Raw genomic sequence first — 14,974 nt, forward strand, 5'->3', positions numbered from 1 at the left:
GCGTTTTACGTTATCTTGATACGCGGTTTTGCATTTTGTTGATACGCGGTTTTGTACTTTAAACGACGATATGTATAAATTGCCGCTGAGCAAAACTACTTGAGAAAAAAGCATTAGTTTAATAGCACGAGTGCAACACCGTACACGTGATAGAAGTACAACTTTTTAAAAAAGAACATGTGTGCGCCCCACACCCGGTAGAAATCTTAACAAAAAGAAACTACGAGACAATCAGACGAATACAGTTGTTTATTGTATCCAAAGTTGGTACCAAGTTGATAAGTTTTTATCATTTCTCATAATTTTTTTTTTTATTTGTAATTTTTTCGAAAACAAAGGATATGACCATTCTTTTTCGCTTTATTCCGTATTCGAAAAATTATAGGTTTCAATGGACACATCGATTTGAATACATGATTTAGATTAAGATAATATTTTTAGCAATTTATTTGAGAAAAATAATAGATTATTGCTTGTATTTTCATCGATTTTCAATTTGGTACCCAGAAATAATTGATATCAAATAAAACACCTCTTTGAGGTAAAATTTTCGAGTGACGTTAGCTGAACTGGAAACACAAAATTTATGCAGCCTTATTCTGTATCATGAACGATAGGCAACACGAACGATTCGTCTGCAGAGGAATGCTCCAAAAATTATCCGGCGGCATCATTTTAGCCGTTTTAAATGCAACCGAGACCATTGCAACGTAATGTATGAAAAGCAAGACGAAGACGACCGATAGAGTTTAGAATCGCAATCAGAGGGGTTGTCGTCTGCAGACGAATCGTTCATTTTGCCTATCGTTCGTGATACAGAATAAGGCTGCATAAATTTTGTGTTTCCAGTTCAGCTTACGTCACTCGAAAATTTTACCTCAAAGAGGTGTTTTATTTGATATCAATTATTTCTGGGTACCAAATTTAAAATCGATGAAAATACAAGCAATAATCTATTATTTTTCTCAAATAAATTGCTAAAAATATTATCTAAATCTAAATCATGTATTCAAATCGATGCATCATGATATAAATTTCGTGACGAAGGTTATACGCATTTTTAACTGCCTTTGAAACGTACGGAATATCTTTTTGCATTTATTCGGAACGTTGCGAAATTCCATCTACTGCTAGAAACAATAAATAAAACACAGAACTTTTGCAACGATTCGTATGAATAAAAAGGATTTTCCGTACGTTTCCAAGGCAGTTAAAAAATGCGTATAATCTTCGTCACGAAATTGATATCATAAATTTTGTGTTTCAAGTTCAGCTTTCGTCACTCGAAAATTTTACCTCAAAGATGTGTTTTATTTAATATAGTTTACAACAGTGAAAATAAAGCTAAATAACACAAAGGTTACCTGTTTTTTGGATTTTCCCATATGCATTTAAAACAATAATATCTGATGTACAAGTGCGTTAAGTTTTATGTAAATATATATAGGTGTTTCTAAATTTTTGGCAATTATTTATTTGTACTTTATTTTGAACAATAATTAAATACAAGTTTTACACAATAACTGAATACATATTAGAAAAATAATAGGAATCAAATTTTGCTACAATTTAGTGATACAAATTACAATTTGAATTACATTTTCATACGAAATTGGAAAATGCAATTATCAACACTGCTTCCGTCTATCACAACATGATCGATTTTAGTTGTGTTTGTTTACAAATTATCCAGTAACTTGCCAGCAGCTCTCCAGTAACTTTGTTTCTAAGAATTCGCTCTCATAGAAAAAATTTCCAAAAAAGTACGCGAACGCAAATCCAGTAATAATTTGCAAGTTTCATGAACAGCTGATAAATTGGTTGTTTATTCGCAGCAAATTCCTAATAAAATAATATATTTTATATTTAAATGGTGCTATTTTGTGAATTTCAGGAATAAAAACCCACAAACAGTTCCTTTATTAGTTTAAATTTAATGAAGCAATATGCGATCAGCTGTTTTTCATACTGACAAATTCTTACAAATCAAAATTTATCAAGTAAAATCCAGTAAAAACTTGCAACTTCAACCGTCATTTTTCGCTGTCTCAATTTCTCCTAGTTTGCAAGTTTTGCGTACGAAAACAACAAAACAAGAAAATTCGTGAAAACTTTTACTGAATTTTACTGGAAATGAGTAAACAAACACAACTTTTGTTTCTCGTTTTCCGATCTGGGGACAGCTACTTAACTTCCTTAATATTTTTATGCTGGAACCTGGTACTAGGCTACGGAGTCTCTCGTCCACAGCAAGTCCAACACTGAATTTGCGTTTAATCGCATGTTTTGGATGGCGGTGATGTCAGTCTTTGTCTTTTCGAGGACATCAACTAGCCGGGCATAGGCACCTATTACATTGCTATTTTATTGTTAATTTTTAGATTCGAATAGCCGAATATCAACGCTCTATTCGCATAGTCGGATTTTTTACTCAGATATTCGAAAATTCGAATATCCGCATAAAACTCCCAGCCTTAGTATGTATCTTATGGTTTTATACCAAATTTCTAAGTCTCGCATGCTTTTTTTCTTAATTTTTGCACTCAGGAAAATAACAGTTTTTTATATAAAGTATATACTACATCTTATCAACTTTTCGTCGTTTCCTTGTTCTTGCAGAATATAACGACCCCAGGACAACAACGTGCAATGACGAATCGTCAACGGAGTCGAATATATTTCCAACAACACCACCGTCAAATTACGATCATATGTTAGAAGAGGTAGATAAAACTTCTCTTAATTATAGTCACTGTTATTTTGCTAGCAAGCGCAAGTTTTAAGAAAAAATCCCAAACTGTTAAGGCTTCAAAATTTTTTTTTTAGTCAACTTAAAAAAAAAAATTATTAATAAAGCCTTTATTTTTTTCAACAGCTGAAAGTAATCACCCGTGAAAACGGTTCAAATAATGGACGTCGGGATTCCTTGAACAACTCAAGCAACAACATTCTTTTGTCATCGCTGGAGCACCTTTCCTTGAGCGATAATATTACCATTCAATGTACAGATCCCAATTGCCAAGAGATTTACATGTGCAACGAGCAATTAATGCTACAACGACAGCAAAATTCAACTTTAAACGAACGCAACAATTTCAATGAATTTGTGGAGCAATCGCAAACATTAGATCAAAGTCAGCTTAACAACGAGTTTAGCAACTCCGACGACGAGTGTGAAGACGACAATCGTAAAGAATCAATTGATTCGACAGAGCTTCTAATATCAACGAAGATGGCAGCGCCAATAGCAGCATCAGCAACACAGAACAACTCAAATTCTATGGAGAACGACTACAGAGGCGATTGTGAGCAATGCGAGACGGGTAATTACAGCGAGGAATGCACCGATGAATGCAACACCAGCAACAATGGCCAAGCCAATAATGGAATAAACAGCAATGATTTTTTTGATCCACTCATCAACCATAGAGGATATTGTAGTGGAGGTAAAACTTAAGTGGCTGTTAGACGTGGCAAGTGCAAGTCCTTTTCAAAAGTTTGTCAAACTCAAGATTTTCCAAAAGAGATTGCAGGAGCAGTTACACCTTGCATGTAAAGTGGCTTTCGAAAGCAGTTTTTTTATTTCTGAAAATTCAACTTTCCGATACAGCTTTTTGTATGTTTACACGGTGAATGCAGACAAGCCCACTTTCTACTATGTTATCAGACATTTTTATGTTTATAACAAAATTACTGACCTGAAAAATTGTTTAAAAATGCTCAAATGCACAAAACAACCACAAAGTATCTAATGCAGCATTTTTGCTGCATTTAAAATGTAACATTTAGCACTTTCGAACATATGTTTTTGAAGAGCGTTCATGCTATCACGTTTAGCAAATGTATATTTACGCGAGTTCGAAATCGTATGCTTTTGACAAACAGCCGTGTTCTAGTCGCTTATTCAGATCCGTACCTATTACGATCAATTCACACGCAGAAGATAATGTGCAAAAAACCCTATTGAAAAGGAAAAAATTTATTTTAAACCAAAAATTCAATACAAAAACTTGAATTGTTTTAACCATAACCGAACATTTGTTTGTGTATATATTCATTTGTCCGTGCTGTCAATTAAAATTTCCTCACTTAATTAGGAAACAAAACAAACCGAGTTGATCACAAATTGATCCAGATTTCTATCAGCATCACATCGATGTTGAATTTGCGTAACTTTTCTTTATCCAAATAATGTAAAATAATAAATGAAATCTCGATCGGCGATCACTGAAACGCAACTAGCCACTGTATACGCGAAAAAGCAATGTTGCCACTTTTTCTCATTAAACCATGTTCGAATCGTGGAAATTTTGCAAGATCACAGGGTTGCTTTTAGCATTTAGATTCTTAATGCAAAAATGGAGTTGCATTTAGGTGACGAATTTTGTATGGATAAATGTACATTTAGAGCTAAATGCGCGGAGCCCATAATGCTTTAATATTTATATTGTTCATATCAGGAGAATAAAATTGCTAGTGCAGCAAGAGCAAGTTCAATTTATTTCTGAAAAGCGATTTGCGTAATTTCAGTTGCAGTTACACCTTCCAATTTTTATTTTCGGAAGTGATTTCTACAAATCTGCATAAAGCACTTTCTGGCTGTTTACACGGGAATGTAGACTTTCGATTTCGCATATTGACAGCAAAATGCGTAGAAAAAGTGCTTGTATTGCCACATTTGATCGCACCTTTATTCAGATCGTGAAATCCTACTAATATTATAAATGTGAAAGTTTGTATGATGGTATGTCTGGATGTTTGAGAAACCATCACGCGGAAACGACTGACCGAATTTTCATGGAATTTTGTATGCAGATAGCTTATGGTCCACTTATGGTGACTGAACTGATTTGCATTAAATTTTGCACACAGATAGCTAGATTAGAAAATAGGCTACTTTTCTTAAGAGTTGCCACCTATTGAAAAAGTTTAATTTAATTAATACGCGGAAACGACGGAACGGAAATGCATAAAATTTTGCTTACTTACTTACTTTTCTTAAGAGTTTCCACCTGCTAAAAAAGTTTAATTAAATTGAGAAGTTCGATCAAATATTACAATACAGGGGTTAAACGACAAAAGTTTAAGAGAGCTTAATTTCGGAGATATTTTTGAAGAGGGTTGCCATCCTATCCTACTATTATTATAAAGGTGAATGTTTGTATTTTAGGGTGTTTGGATGTTTGGAGCTCCATCACGCGGAACGACTGAAGGGATTTGCATGGAATTTTGCACACAGATAGTTTATGACCTAGATTGGAAAATATGCTTCTTTTTTAAGAGTTGCCACTTGTTAGAAATGTTTAATCAAGTTAATAAATTCAATCAATTATTAAAAAACGGGTAACAAACGAAAAAAAGTTTAAGCAAGCTTATTTTCGAAGGTATTTTTGAAGAGGATCGCCTCCTGTTTGAAAATGAAATTTTGCACACATGGATTAAAAAATTGGCTACTTAACCGCTTTCACAATCACAAGCAAAATTTGGCACACTTACTACGAATTTCCCAAGGATGGTCTTAGACTGAAAATAATAGGAATTTTCATAATGCATACATAACTCTGGAAGTGTTTGTGGGAGAGTAATGGAGATATGTATGTGAAATCAAATTCATACTCATGGAAAAAAATGGGTGTGGCACCTCCCATACTAACTGAAACTTTCATATTGCATATCTCTTCAAATATTTGGGGTACAGTACTCAAGCTTGGTATGAATATATGTATGTATGTGAAATCAATCCCATACTCATGGAGAGTTATTGGACAAGGGGCCGTGGAAACTCCCATGCAAATTGATTTATTTTATGCTGCGTATATCTAGTGTTTATTGCAGAGGACTGGAACTTGGCACCTGGATAATAATAATAATATTCATTCGGTTTTCATCCTCCATTCCCGCCCATCCGCACGAGCGGCGCAGTCCGCATGACGAACGGAACCAGTATTTTCAATTTTTGCGCCGAGTCACGATAGGTAGGAGTTTGTTAAGTGTCGAGATATAAAACTGTTCAGCTACAGAACTAAATTCATCAGCTGATTTTATGTCTTTATGTTAATAATTCATTTATTGAGAGAGGAGAGTACCGCTTTCTTAATACTGAAAAGCGGATCTGATATATCAAACGTGCTGGAATGAGAGTAAAGCTCCTGGCATAAGCAACGGAGTGAGTCGTGCAACTCAAAATTAGTTTTACAAGCTTTCAGAAATAGGGGACAAAAGTGTATTGATACCCGGGAGGGAACATTAAGGCTAACTTCACCCAGAAGAAGCGGACTTTAAATTGAGCCTGTCAGTTATTTAACTATAAAAATTGTACCAAGCATTTGCCTGTGACTGGCCAGTGCAGGAAGATTAATAAATTTTAATCGGCTCGTATAAGGCGGAAAGTTATATTGAGACTAACTAATGTTGTAAACAGGGTTTTAGTGATATAAAGATCACAAAATTCACAAAATTCACAAATGCAAGTACACCTTTAGCCTTGTTGACTGTCATATTAATGTGAAGATTAAAATTAAGCTTAGGATCCATTGTGATACCAAGGTCCACAAAATTGTATACCTGCTCCAGGTTATGGTTACCTATTGTATAAGAAGAGGTATGAACAGTTCTTCGTGAGAAGCACATTACTTTACATTTCTTAAGATTTAGAGGCATAAGATTTACTTCACACCAGTAAGCCATGCTGTTTAAGTCTGATTGTGTTTGTGGAAGAATACTGGAACTTGGTATGGAGTTGTATTTATCAATTTCTCATGGAAAAAATGTGAGTTATTACAAAAATTAGGCATATCACCTCCCATATATACTAAAAATTTCTTAATACATATCTCTGGAAGGATAAAAAATCTCTGGAAGTATTTTAAATTTGTTATGGAGATCTATTTTATAAGTGCCGTATTGACAGAAAAAATTTAATTTAATGGAAATGGGGGATCCGGCTTCGGCCATATAAGCTAAAGCTCTCGGGCTGCTTACATAGTACCTCTTGAGGCATTTAGCTACAGTACTGAGAAGTGATATTTTATTAAAGACAGGTTACTAAATTTGAGTTGGAAATACAGTAAAACCAGCTTAAGTACCTTACGAAAAATGTCAGCTTTTTGAGGTACTTAGGCGGGTTGGGTACTTAAAAGAACCCGCTTAAGTACCTCGATGGGGGTACTTAACCGAACATAATTACTAATGCAGTTACATCTTCTTGTTAACTTACATAAATACTTGAATAACAACATTTAATGAAGTATACATAGTTTAAAACCAAAATCGTAGCATTATTTAAACACATAAACAAGTAAAGAAAAACTTTATAAAAAAAATATTTAGTGCAATGGTATATCATTTTTACGAGAATTAAATTGTATAAAAAGTCTAAGTTGTTGTTTGCCACTTATGTTCATTTAATACCATATAACCTAAGCTTAAGATTTTGTAGATTTAAAAAAAAAAATCATCATAATTTCAAACTTTTTTCTGAGACATGTTTTTTGAGTATACAGTTTTATAGCCCATTCAATTTTAGTGTAATAATGGGAAAGTTTCAAGTGGCTAAAAGTTACCGTTTATTTTTTAGAATTTTTTTACCGAAGGTGTGTAGCGCTGCTACTGAATTTGAAAATACGTAAATATTTTAAGGAATTTTAAAAGGGCACTTTAAAGGGGAAAATTATAAGTAAAATTGTAAATGGGGCACGAAAAATTTATGTACTTAGGCGGGTTGGGTAAATAAGCGGGGAAGTACTTAAGAGAGGGATTTTCTCTGATTATATTAAAAAATTCACGGTGTCCAAAGATGTTGGTTACTTAAGCGGGTTAGGTACTTAAGCGGGGGAGTACTTAAGCGGGTTTCACTGTATTAGCACCCGCCGTGGCACCTCCCAGAAGGTTACACGTTCACGCGGCGTATCCCTGGAACATTTTAAGGTAAGCTTAGAGGGATTGATATCTTTCGTATGCCAAACGTGCAGGCGAGATTTTATAATTTCATAGTTTTAAACGGCCTAAAGACCTTAACTCGCTTAAAAAATATAGAGCTAAAACAAAATGGGCACTTAACTAAAATATAACATCATTCAATGATTTTTCATATTTGTATAAAAACATGGGGTGAACCCCGCGGGTATAAGCTAGTGTACATATAAATTTGAAAAGGAAGGAATCTCACTTATTCATATCTTGTCATACAAACCGTGCAGCTACAGTGAGACTTTGCCATAAAATCTGCTTCCAAATATACATATGTACATATCGCACACCTAGATCTAAAGTGCGATTAACTGAAAAAAAATTGTGGGCGATTTTTTCGCATGAATCAGTTCATAGAACTTACATCCAATTAATGAAAATATTTTTTTCTTGATGATTATATACATTAACTAAAAAACTATTGTTATACCTGTTTTTGTATTGATTGCGTTGAATCTGTACATTCAACAAGCAGTTAAATTTCCCTCTATAAATTTTGAGTTAGCTCTCTTTAGGTCTAGGTGTGGGATATGTATAGGGCTGCCAGACGTTCCGGTTTTCCCGGACATGTCCCGGATTTAGACTATTTGTCCCGGTGTCCCGGTCCAACCGTAAAATGTCCCGGGTTTCGTTTTAGTGTCCCGGTTTTTGATTTGATTGCACAAATTTGAATAAAAGTTCAAAAATCACTACACTAAAAGAAAAAACGCATAGTAAACATGAATATTTTCTATTTGATTATCGTTTAAAAATGTTCGTAATTAAAAATAATACTTTCATAACACGCACGCGTGGTGTTGATTCCAACTCAACATTTAAATGCACATTTACATGTCTGGCTGTAGCTGAGTGCGCGAAGATGCTTGCCAAAATTTGCTAATTTCCAGAGGGTCAGGGTTCAATTCCCATTGCAACCAGCATGGAATTTAAATGTTTTTTTAACTTAATTATGAAAAAGCAATCGGTAATTGCAAATCGCTTCATTTTAATATGGGCGTATTTGAATTGAATATTTCTATACTAAATACTAAAATTTGTATACTTAAATGTATTACGAGTTGGGTTGGTGCTCTTTCATATGCGTATTTTTTAATTTAGCAGGCTTTTTTAATTCTAAACTTCTTTCTCTCAGTGCACCGGTTTAATTTGTGAAATAGTTACATTTCGAGATAGTTGAACTTTGCACGAGCAATAGTTGATGATTAGTATACATATGTATGTACCTAAATACGTTCAAAATGACGTGCACAGAGTTTTACAATTATATTAACGAAAAGACAGAAGTTTTGAAACAAGTTCACAGCAAAGAAAAATACGACTGATATTTTAATGTTATCTTGTACTTAAATTTTTTTCTTTCATGAAACCTAGAGTACTTATAAGTACAGTGTCGTAATTATTGGCTCGGAGGCTTTTTCATCAGACCACAATTTCTAATCAGATCTTTTAGAAAATTTTTGACAATGTAGCTTTTGAGCCAATTAATAAAGTGCAAGTCTGAAGTTTCCAGCAAATTTCGTTGATTTTTAGCATTTATTTTTTTTGCTGACAGTGTCTTCATATACAAAGAATTATCGAACATAGTTTGTATGGAAGAAACTCTCAGTAAATACCAATAGCAAAAATCAACTAAAATTTAATGGGCTGCAAAACTTCATTTTAAAAATTTTGATAAAAAGTCTGATTAGAATGTTGCAAATTTGTATGCAAATTTATTGAATTTTCCCGAGATTAGCACAAAGTTTAACAATTTTATTTTTATGTTTTTTTATATATTTAGTATAAACTCTATTTTTTTATAAAGAATAAAAAAGGTTCATGCATTGTCAAAAATTCTCTGTGCTTTAGTTTGATCAGTTGTTTTGTTTTGTTGGCGTACGTTGTAATGATCTCATGATCTCATGTTTTTATGTTTTTGTTTTTGTCTATCAAAATAAAATTTCACTGCATCCTTTCGCACGTCGAAATGAAAGGGAAGGGAGCGAGAGGCCCTCCCTAAAGTGTCCCGGTTTGGCAACAGAGATATCTGGCAGCCCTAGATATGTAGTAAGCGTGCTTCAGTTTCAATTTGACAGTATTAATCTGAAATATCTTAAAAATTAATTCTTTCTTACACCCACACGCATTTCAAAATTGTGCCCAAGTATTAAAAGGTGGTATTTTAATAAGATTCGGTGTTAGAAATTATTTCACTCTTAAACTGTTTGAGTAGTGGGAAATACCTCTATCGCTCCCACCTCCCGCATACATTTTTCACTCTCTAATAATAAATTACTTAACTAAACTGCCATTTAGTCTATTTTCAGACTAATACTTCCAAAGCAATTTTTGTCTCGTAACGTAAATACTCAGGGACCGAAATTTATTGTTATCATGAAAACCACGGTCATTTTTAATCGTTATTTTATGATTTTTATTTTTTCAATAAAAAATAATCGTAATTCTTTGATTTTTATTTTTCAATCTAAGTATATCTTATTTCTAAACGGTATTTTTCTGTTACCAAACGATATCTCATTTAAGATTTAATCAAATTTACTGAACGATATCTTAATTTGAAGAGGAGAAGCTTACGTACATGCGAAAAATAGTCACGTGGTTCAAATTTAGTTATTTCTTAAAAAAGGGGGTTTTAAAAAGCTGAAAGCAGTGTATACGTTCAATAAAGCGGCAAATCTTCCATAATACTCTGTCAAATTGAATGATTCAAACACGATTTTGATGGAAAGCTTCCCTGGTTGAGGTAAAAAGAAAAACTTTTTAATATGGTTTCCATTCGCTTAAAATTTTAGTGACTTAAATATATATCGAATAAAATATTGCAACAAATTCTGAGAATGAAAGGCATTTAAATGCACTCTTAACCAGAAGTAATAGTTTTGAAGAGGGTTGTCAACTATTTAAAAATTTAAATCTCTATATATATGTATGTAGAGATCTACGCTGCTTACGTAATACCGAGCATAGCTCTAGAATAGATTGTCCTGTGTTTGTCCCTACTAAAAGAAAACTGAAAAAATTTTCTGAACAGAAAATTCCGGAAAATTGATTTTCCATAGATTTTGTACACAATTTTTTTTTCATTTCTTTAATTTTGATCGTAATATTAAAATTGAAATGGTTTCCCCGGTTCAAAATTGTATCAATTCTAAACAATTATGTAGGTTAGGTTAGAGTGCGCTATAAATTATTACCGGTTCCATTTACAGTAATGAACAGCTTTGAGTGCTTGTGTCGCGAATTCATGCAGGTAGACCTCAAAGGAACCAGTTCCCTAATAACTTAAATAAAAGCGAAATCCCGATCTGCATCGAAAAGTGAGAAGAATATATCGAAAATGGCAATTGAAATGCCTTCTGACGACCAAAAAACCATAATTAAAGCAGATAAATGTGTCACTGGAAGTTGGTGAAAGTATTGTACCCAAATGTCCCAATAAAACAAAAATATTCGATTAAAAATTAATCGTTATTCTTGGATTTTTATTTTTTCGATAATTTTTAATTGTTATTTTAGGATTTTTATTTTTTCAATCAAAAATAATCGTTATTCTTTGATTTTTATTTTTTCGATCATTTTTAATCGTTATTTTATGATTTTTATTTTTTCGATCATAGTTTCAGTCATGGTGAAATAATAACAAGGTGTTGTCAGTAGCGACGTGTTTGTTGTAATTTTGACAAGATCGGCATGCTTATTTTCAGTGCTGCCGATCTTAATTTTTTATAATGCTATAAGTTGGGAAATTGTATTTAAAATACTCCATTTTAGTATTTCATTTTATCGTGATTTTTAAAGAACTTGGTGTTTTCAGAACGATATTAATATTTAAAATTGCTGGATTTGTATAATTTTTGTCCTCAAAATATAAAATATAAAAGATATCGTAGTTATCAATCAAAAAAGACGTACACAAAAATCGAATGGAAAGGCGATTTTTTTATATTAAATATCTTTTGCTGCATTGCCATAATATCGGGCCAAATGGACTACTGATACACTAGAATAGAGCGGCAGCATGGTTAAATTACGACTTCGCTTATATTATCGGATATTTATGTGTTTTAATCTATATGTCAGCCGCTGTGGCGTAGTGGTAAGCAGTGCGCGCTCTACTCCGCAGCAGCTGGGTTCAAGCCCTGGTCAAAGAAACATAGCAAAAAATATAGAAAAAAGGTTTTTTCTTAACAGCGGTCGTCCCTCGGCAGGCAATGGCAAACATCCGAGTGTATTACTGCCATGAAAAACAGCTTCTCATGAAAATGCAATCGCCGTTCGGAGTCGACGTAAAACTGTAGGTCGCTCCGCTTTGTGTGACAACAGCAAGGCGCACGCCGCAAGTCCGAGGAGAAGCTCGGCCAAACACTAACATATGTGTAAGCGCCAATCTATTATTATTATTACTAATCTATTTAAAAAATCATTTACAGTTTTATAGAAAATTGCCTTATTTTACGGCCTGTACTTTTTTAAAAGTTACAATATATGTGCAACCTGTGTGGAGCTTACGATACAAACATATATTCAGGCTTATAAGCCTGTAATAAAACATTTTTCTACATTTAATTTGAAATAGTATGCACGAACGGATTAAAAGTAGTAAATAATTAGTACTTTTTCTACTACTTTAAAATGCGTGACCGGAATAGACCTGCCGAAAAAGTGAGGTTAAGTTACTGACAACACCTTATTATTACACCATGAGTTTCAGTGATAATCTTGTCTGATCCTAGAAAACCAATAAAACTTGTAGTGTTGACAATTACAGCAACAAACGTAGATCTTAGATAACCTCAAGAACCACAAACCACAAAAAAAGTTCAGCAGGAAAATGAAAACAAAAATTCTTTGATTCATTGCACTGTCATGCAGATCCCATATAAAGTTCCAGTAAATGTTGCTCTACGCAATTCCCGATCTGCGGTCGTCGCACTTTCAAACCACCGAGTGTACTTCTGCCATGAAATCGCTTCTCATAAAAACCATTTGCCGTTCGGTGGCAACTTAGAACTATAGGTCCCTTCATTTACGTGACAAGATCACGCACATTATGGATAACATGACACCAAACTCCTTTTTTGCATGCATTCAAAAAACTAGAGAAAGGGCAGTATAGTTAGGAGTATGTGTTGAAAGCCTGAAAGAATGTGTAATAGTTTTCAAATTAAGTAACTGTTAGACTATAAAATCCTTATTCTTGACGACAAATCTCGGCCTTAGAGAGCCTTTACTTATTTACCTGCTTACTTTTTATTTCTATAACCAATTTATCAGGAAGAACAAACAGTAACTCCAAGAATTTCCGTTTTATAAGACCCGTTAAATAAGATGCTTAATTTTAACGCGATTTGTAAAACTTTTTGAAAGATTTTGTTAAATTTTTTTTTCGGCTGTGGCAACACTGAGTAAGAACTAGTACCGTCCGAAAACACTACAGTACAGATATATCAATAAACACGTACGAAAGAAAAGGAATACGTACGTTTATAAATAAACATGTACACAACACATATACAAAAACGGCACTCAAGTACATAATACATTGACAAAAACGGTACTAGACTGTCTCGCTTTGATTTCGGAATGCTTACACATTGAGAAGTTAGCTTACTGCCAATATAGAAGTGATTGCATTATTGGTACCAGTTATGGGCAAAATTTGCTTTACTAAAAATGAAGTGCAAAGTATTTAGGCATTTATGTTGTAGTACTATTTACTTAAGTATTTTGGATGTTACTAAATACCGAGTAGGTTAGTAAATTATTACTTATTTTCACAGCGCTAAATACTTAGTCTAAAAGTATTTAGTTAGTTTCACCAAACGCACCACCGCGTACAAAAGTACAAAGTACTTTGGCTTCACTAACTACCGCATACAAAAATATTTCGGTGTTCTCGGGGCTAATTCGGCATTTTTGAGACTATTTCGAGATATTCGATATTTTAGGGAATATTTCGGGATTTTCGAGACTACTTCGGGGTTTCTAGAGATTTTTACCATTTTATAAAAAGTTAGAAGTATTGGGTCACTGAAACTACGATTCACAATGAAAATGTGTTTTATCAATTTTCGAGAGTGAGGAAGTAATCTAAGCAATTTTTTATCGCAAAAAAAAATTACACTGTAATGAAGTGCCATTAATATTGACTGATTGCCCGTCAATCAATCAGAGGTTAGACAATGTGCATAAGTTTAAAACTTTTGTCCTCCGGCCGAACCACTGTGCGATGGGTTGATTTGGCCTAGCTCTTTTTGATCTTTCTTCAATCATTACCACTACATTAGTTCGTATTAAAATTCAACAAGATTTCAATTATAGAAAACCATTACAATCAAGAAAGTTGTGATAATCAAATGCAAGATGATTACCAAGGCGAACGATGTAACAGTGACAGCGACGACGGTTGGAGCAGACATCAGCAAATGTCAAATAGTCAAAGCCATCAACAACAACTGCAGACACAATCTTACGAGTACGGCAACCAAAATTCGGCCCAGGAACGGTCCATCACACCGGAAATAATAAGCAACAAATCGTCAAAGGAAATATACAAAGATTTAGCGAAGCAGTGGGGCATAACGTGTAAGATGTCAGACGCGTGTCGGTGCATGGAATGTCAGGGTCATTATTTCGATTGCGAATTTGACGATGTAAGTTTGAGTCATCTGTATTTATACATACCTATCGTCGCTTGGCGCGCAATATCTCATATAAGGCTGTGCTTCAAAATATTTACATTACTTTTTTCCGTTTTTGTATTCGCACAGAATGATCATCAGAAAACGGATGGTGGACTGGGTGCGGGCACACCAATGTTTATCAGCGAAGTGATGCACGGTTCCGCATGTAACATCCTCTAAACTCGCGTATCTGGAACATAGTTCTCAAAACGAAATTTTGTGGAAGTGCATGAAAGTCCTTAGTGCTTAAAGCGCAGTTAGTCAACGACGTAGCGTAAACGTAGGTTGACGTACGTAGCAGCATATCAAATTTACTGTTGATA

The 14,974-nt window shown here is 33.8% G+C and overlaps 1 protein-coding gene across 3 annotated transcripts in view; it reads left to right on the forward strand.

The window, feature by feature from the left end:
* The window catches only part of LOC118742331 (putative uncharacterized protein DDB_G0286901), a 91,091-nt gene extending 76,117 nt beyond the window's left edge, over nt 1–14,974 (forward strand). For all 3 annotated transcript variants that reach the window (XM_036474322.1, XM_036474323.1, XM_036474321.1), the window contains exons 3-6: nt 2,620–2,723; nt 2,876–3,446; nt 14,290–14,621; nt 14,739–14,974. In XM_036474322.1, the coding sequence (XP_036330215.1) occupies nt 2,620–2,723; nt 2,876–3,446; nt 14,290–14,621; nt 14,739–14,831 (1,100 nt within the window). In that variant the 3' untranslated portion in view covers nt 14,832–14,974. The remainder of the gene's footprint in view (nt 1–2,619; nt 2,724–2,875; nt 3,447–14,289; nt 14,622–14,738) is intronic.

This window comes from Rhagoletis pomonella, unplaced genomic scaffold, assembly GCF_013731165.1.
Source record: "Rhagoletis pomonella isolate Grant_MI unplaced genomic scaffold, Rhpom_1.0 Rhpom_scaffold_00007, whole genome shotgun sequence".
Lineage (NCBI taxonomy): Eukaryota > Metazoa > Arthropoda > Insecta > Diptera > Tephritidae > Rhagoletis > Rhagoletis pomonella.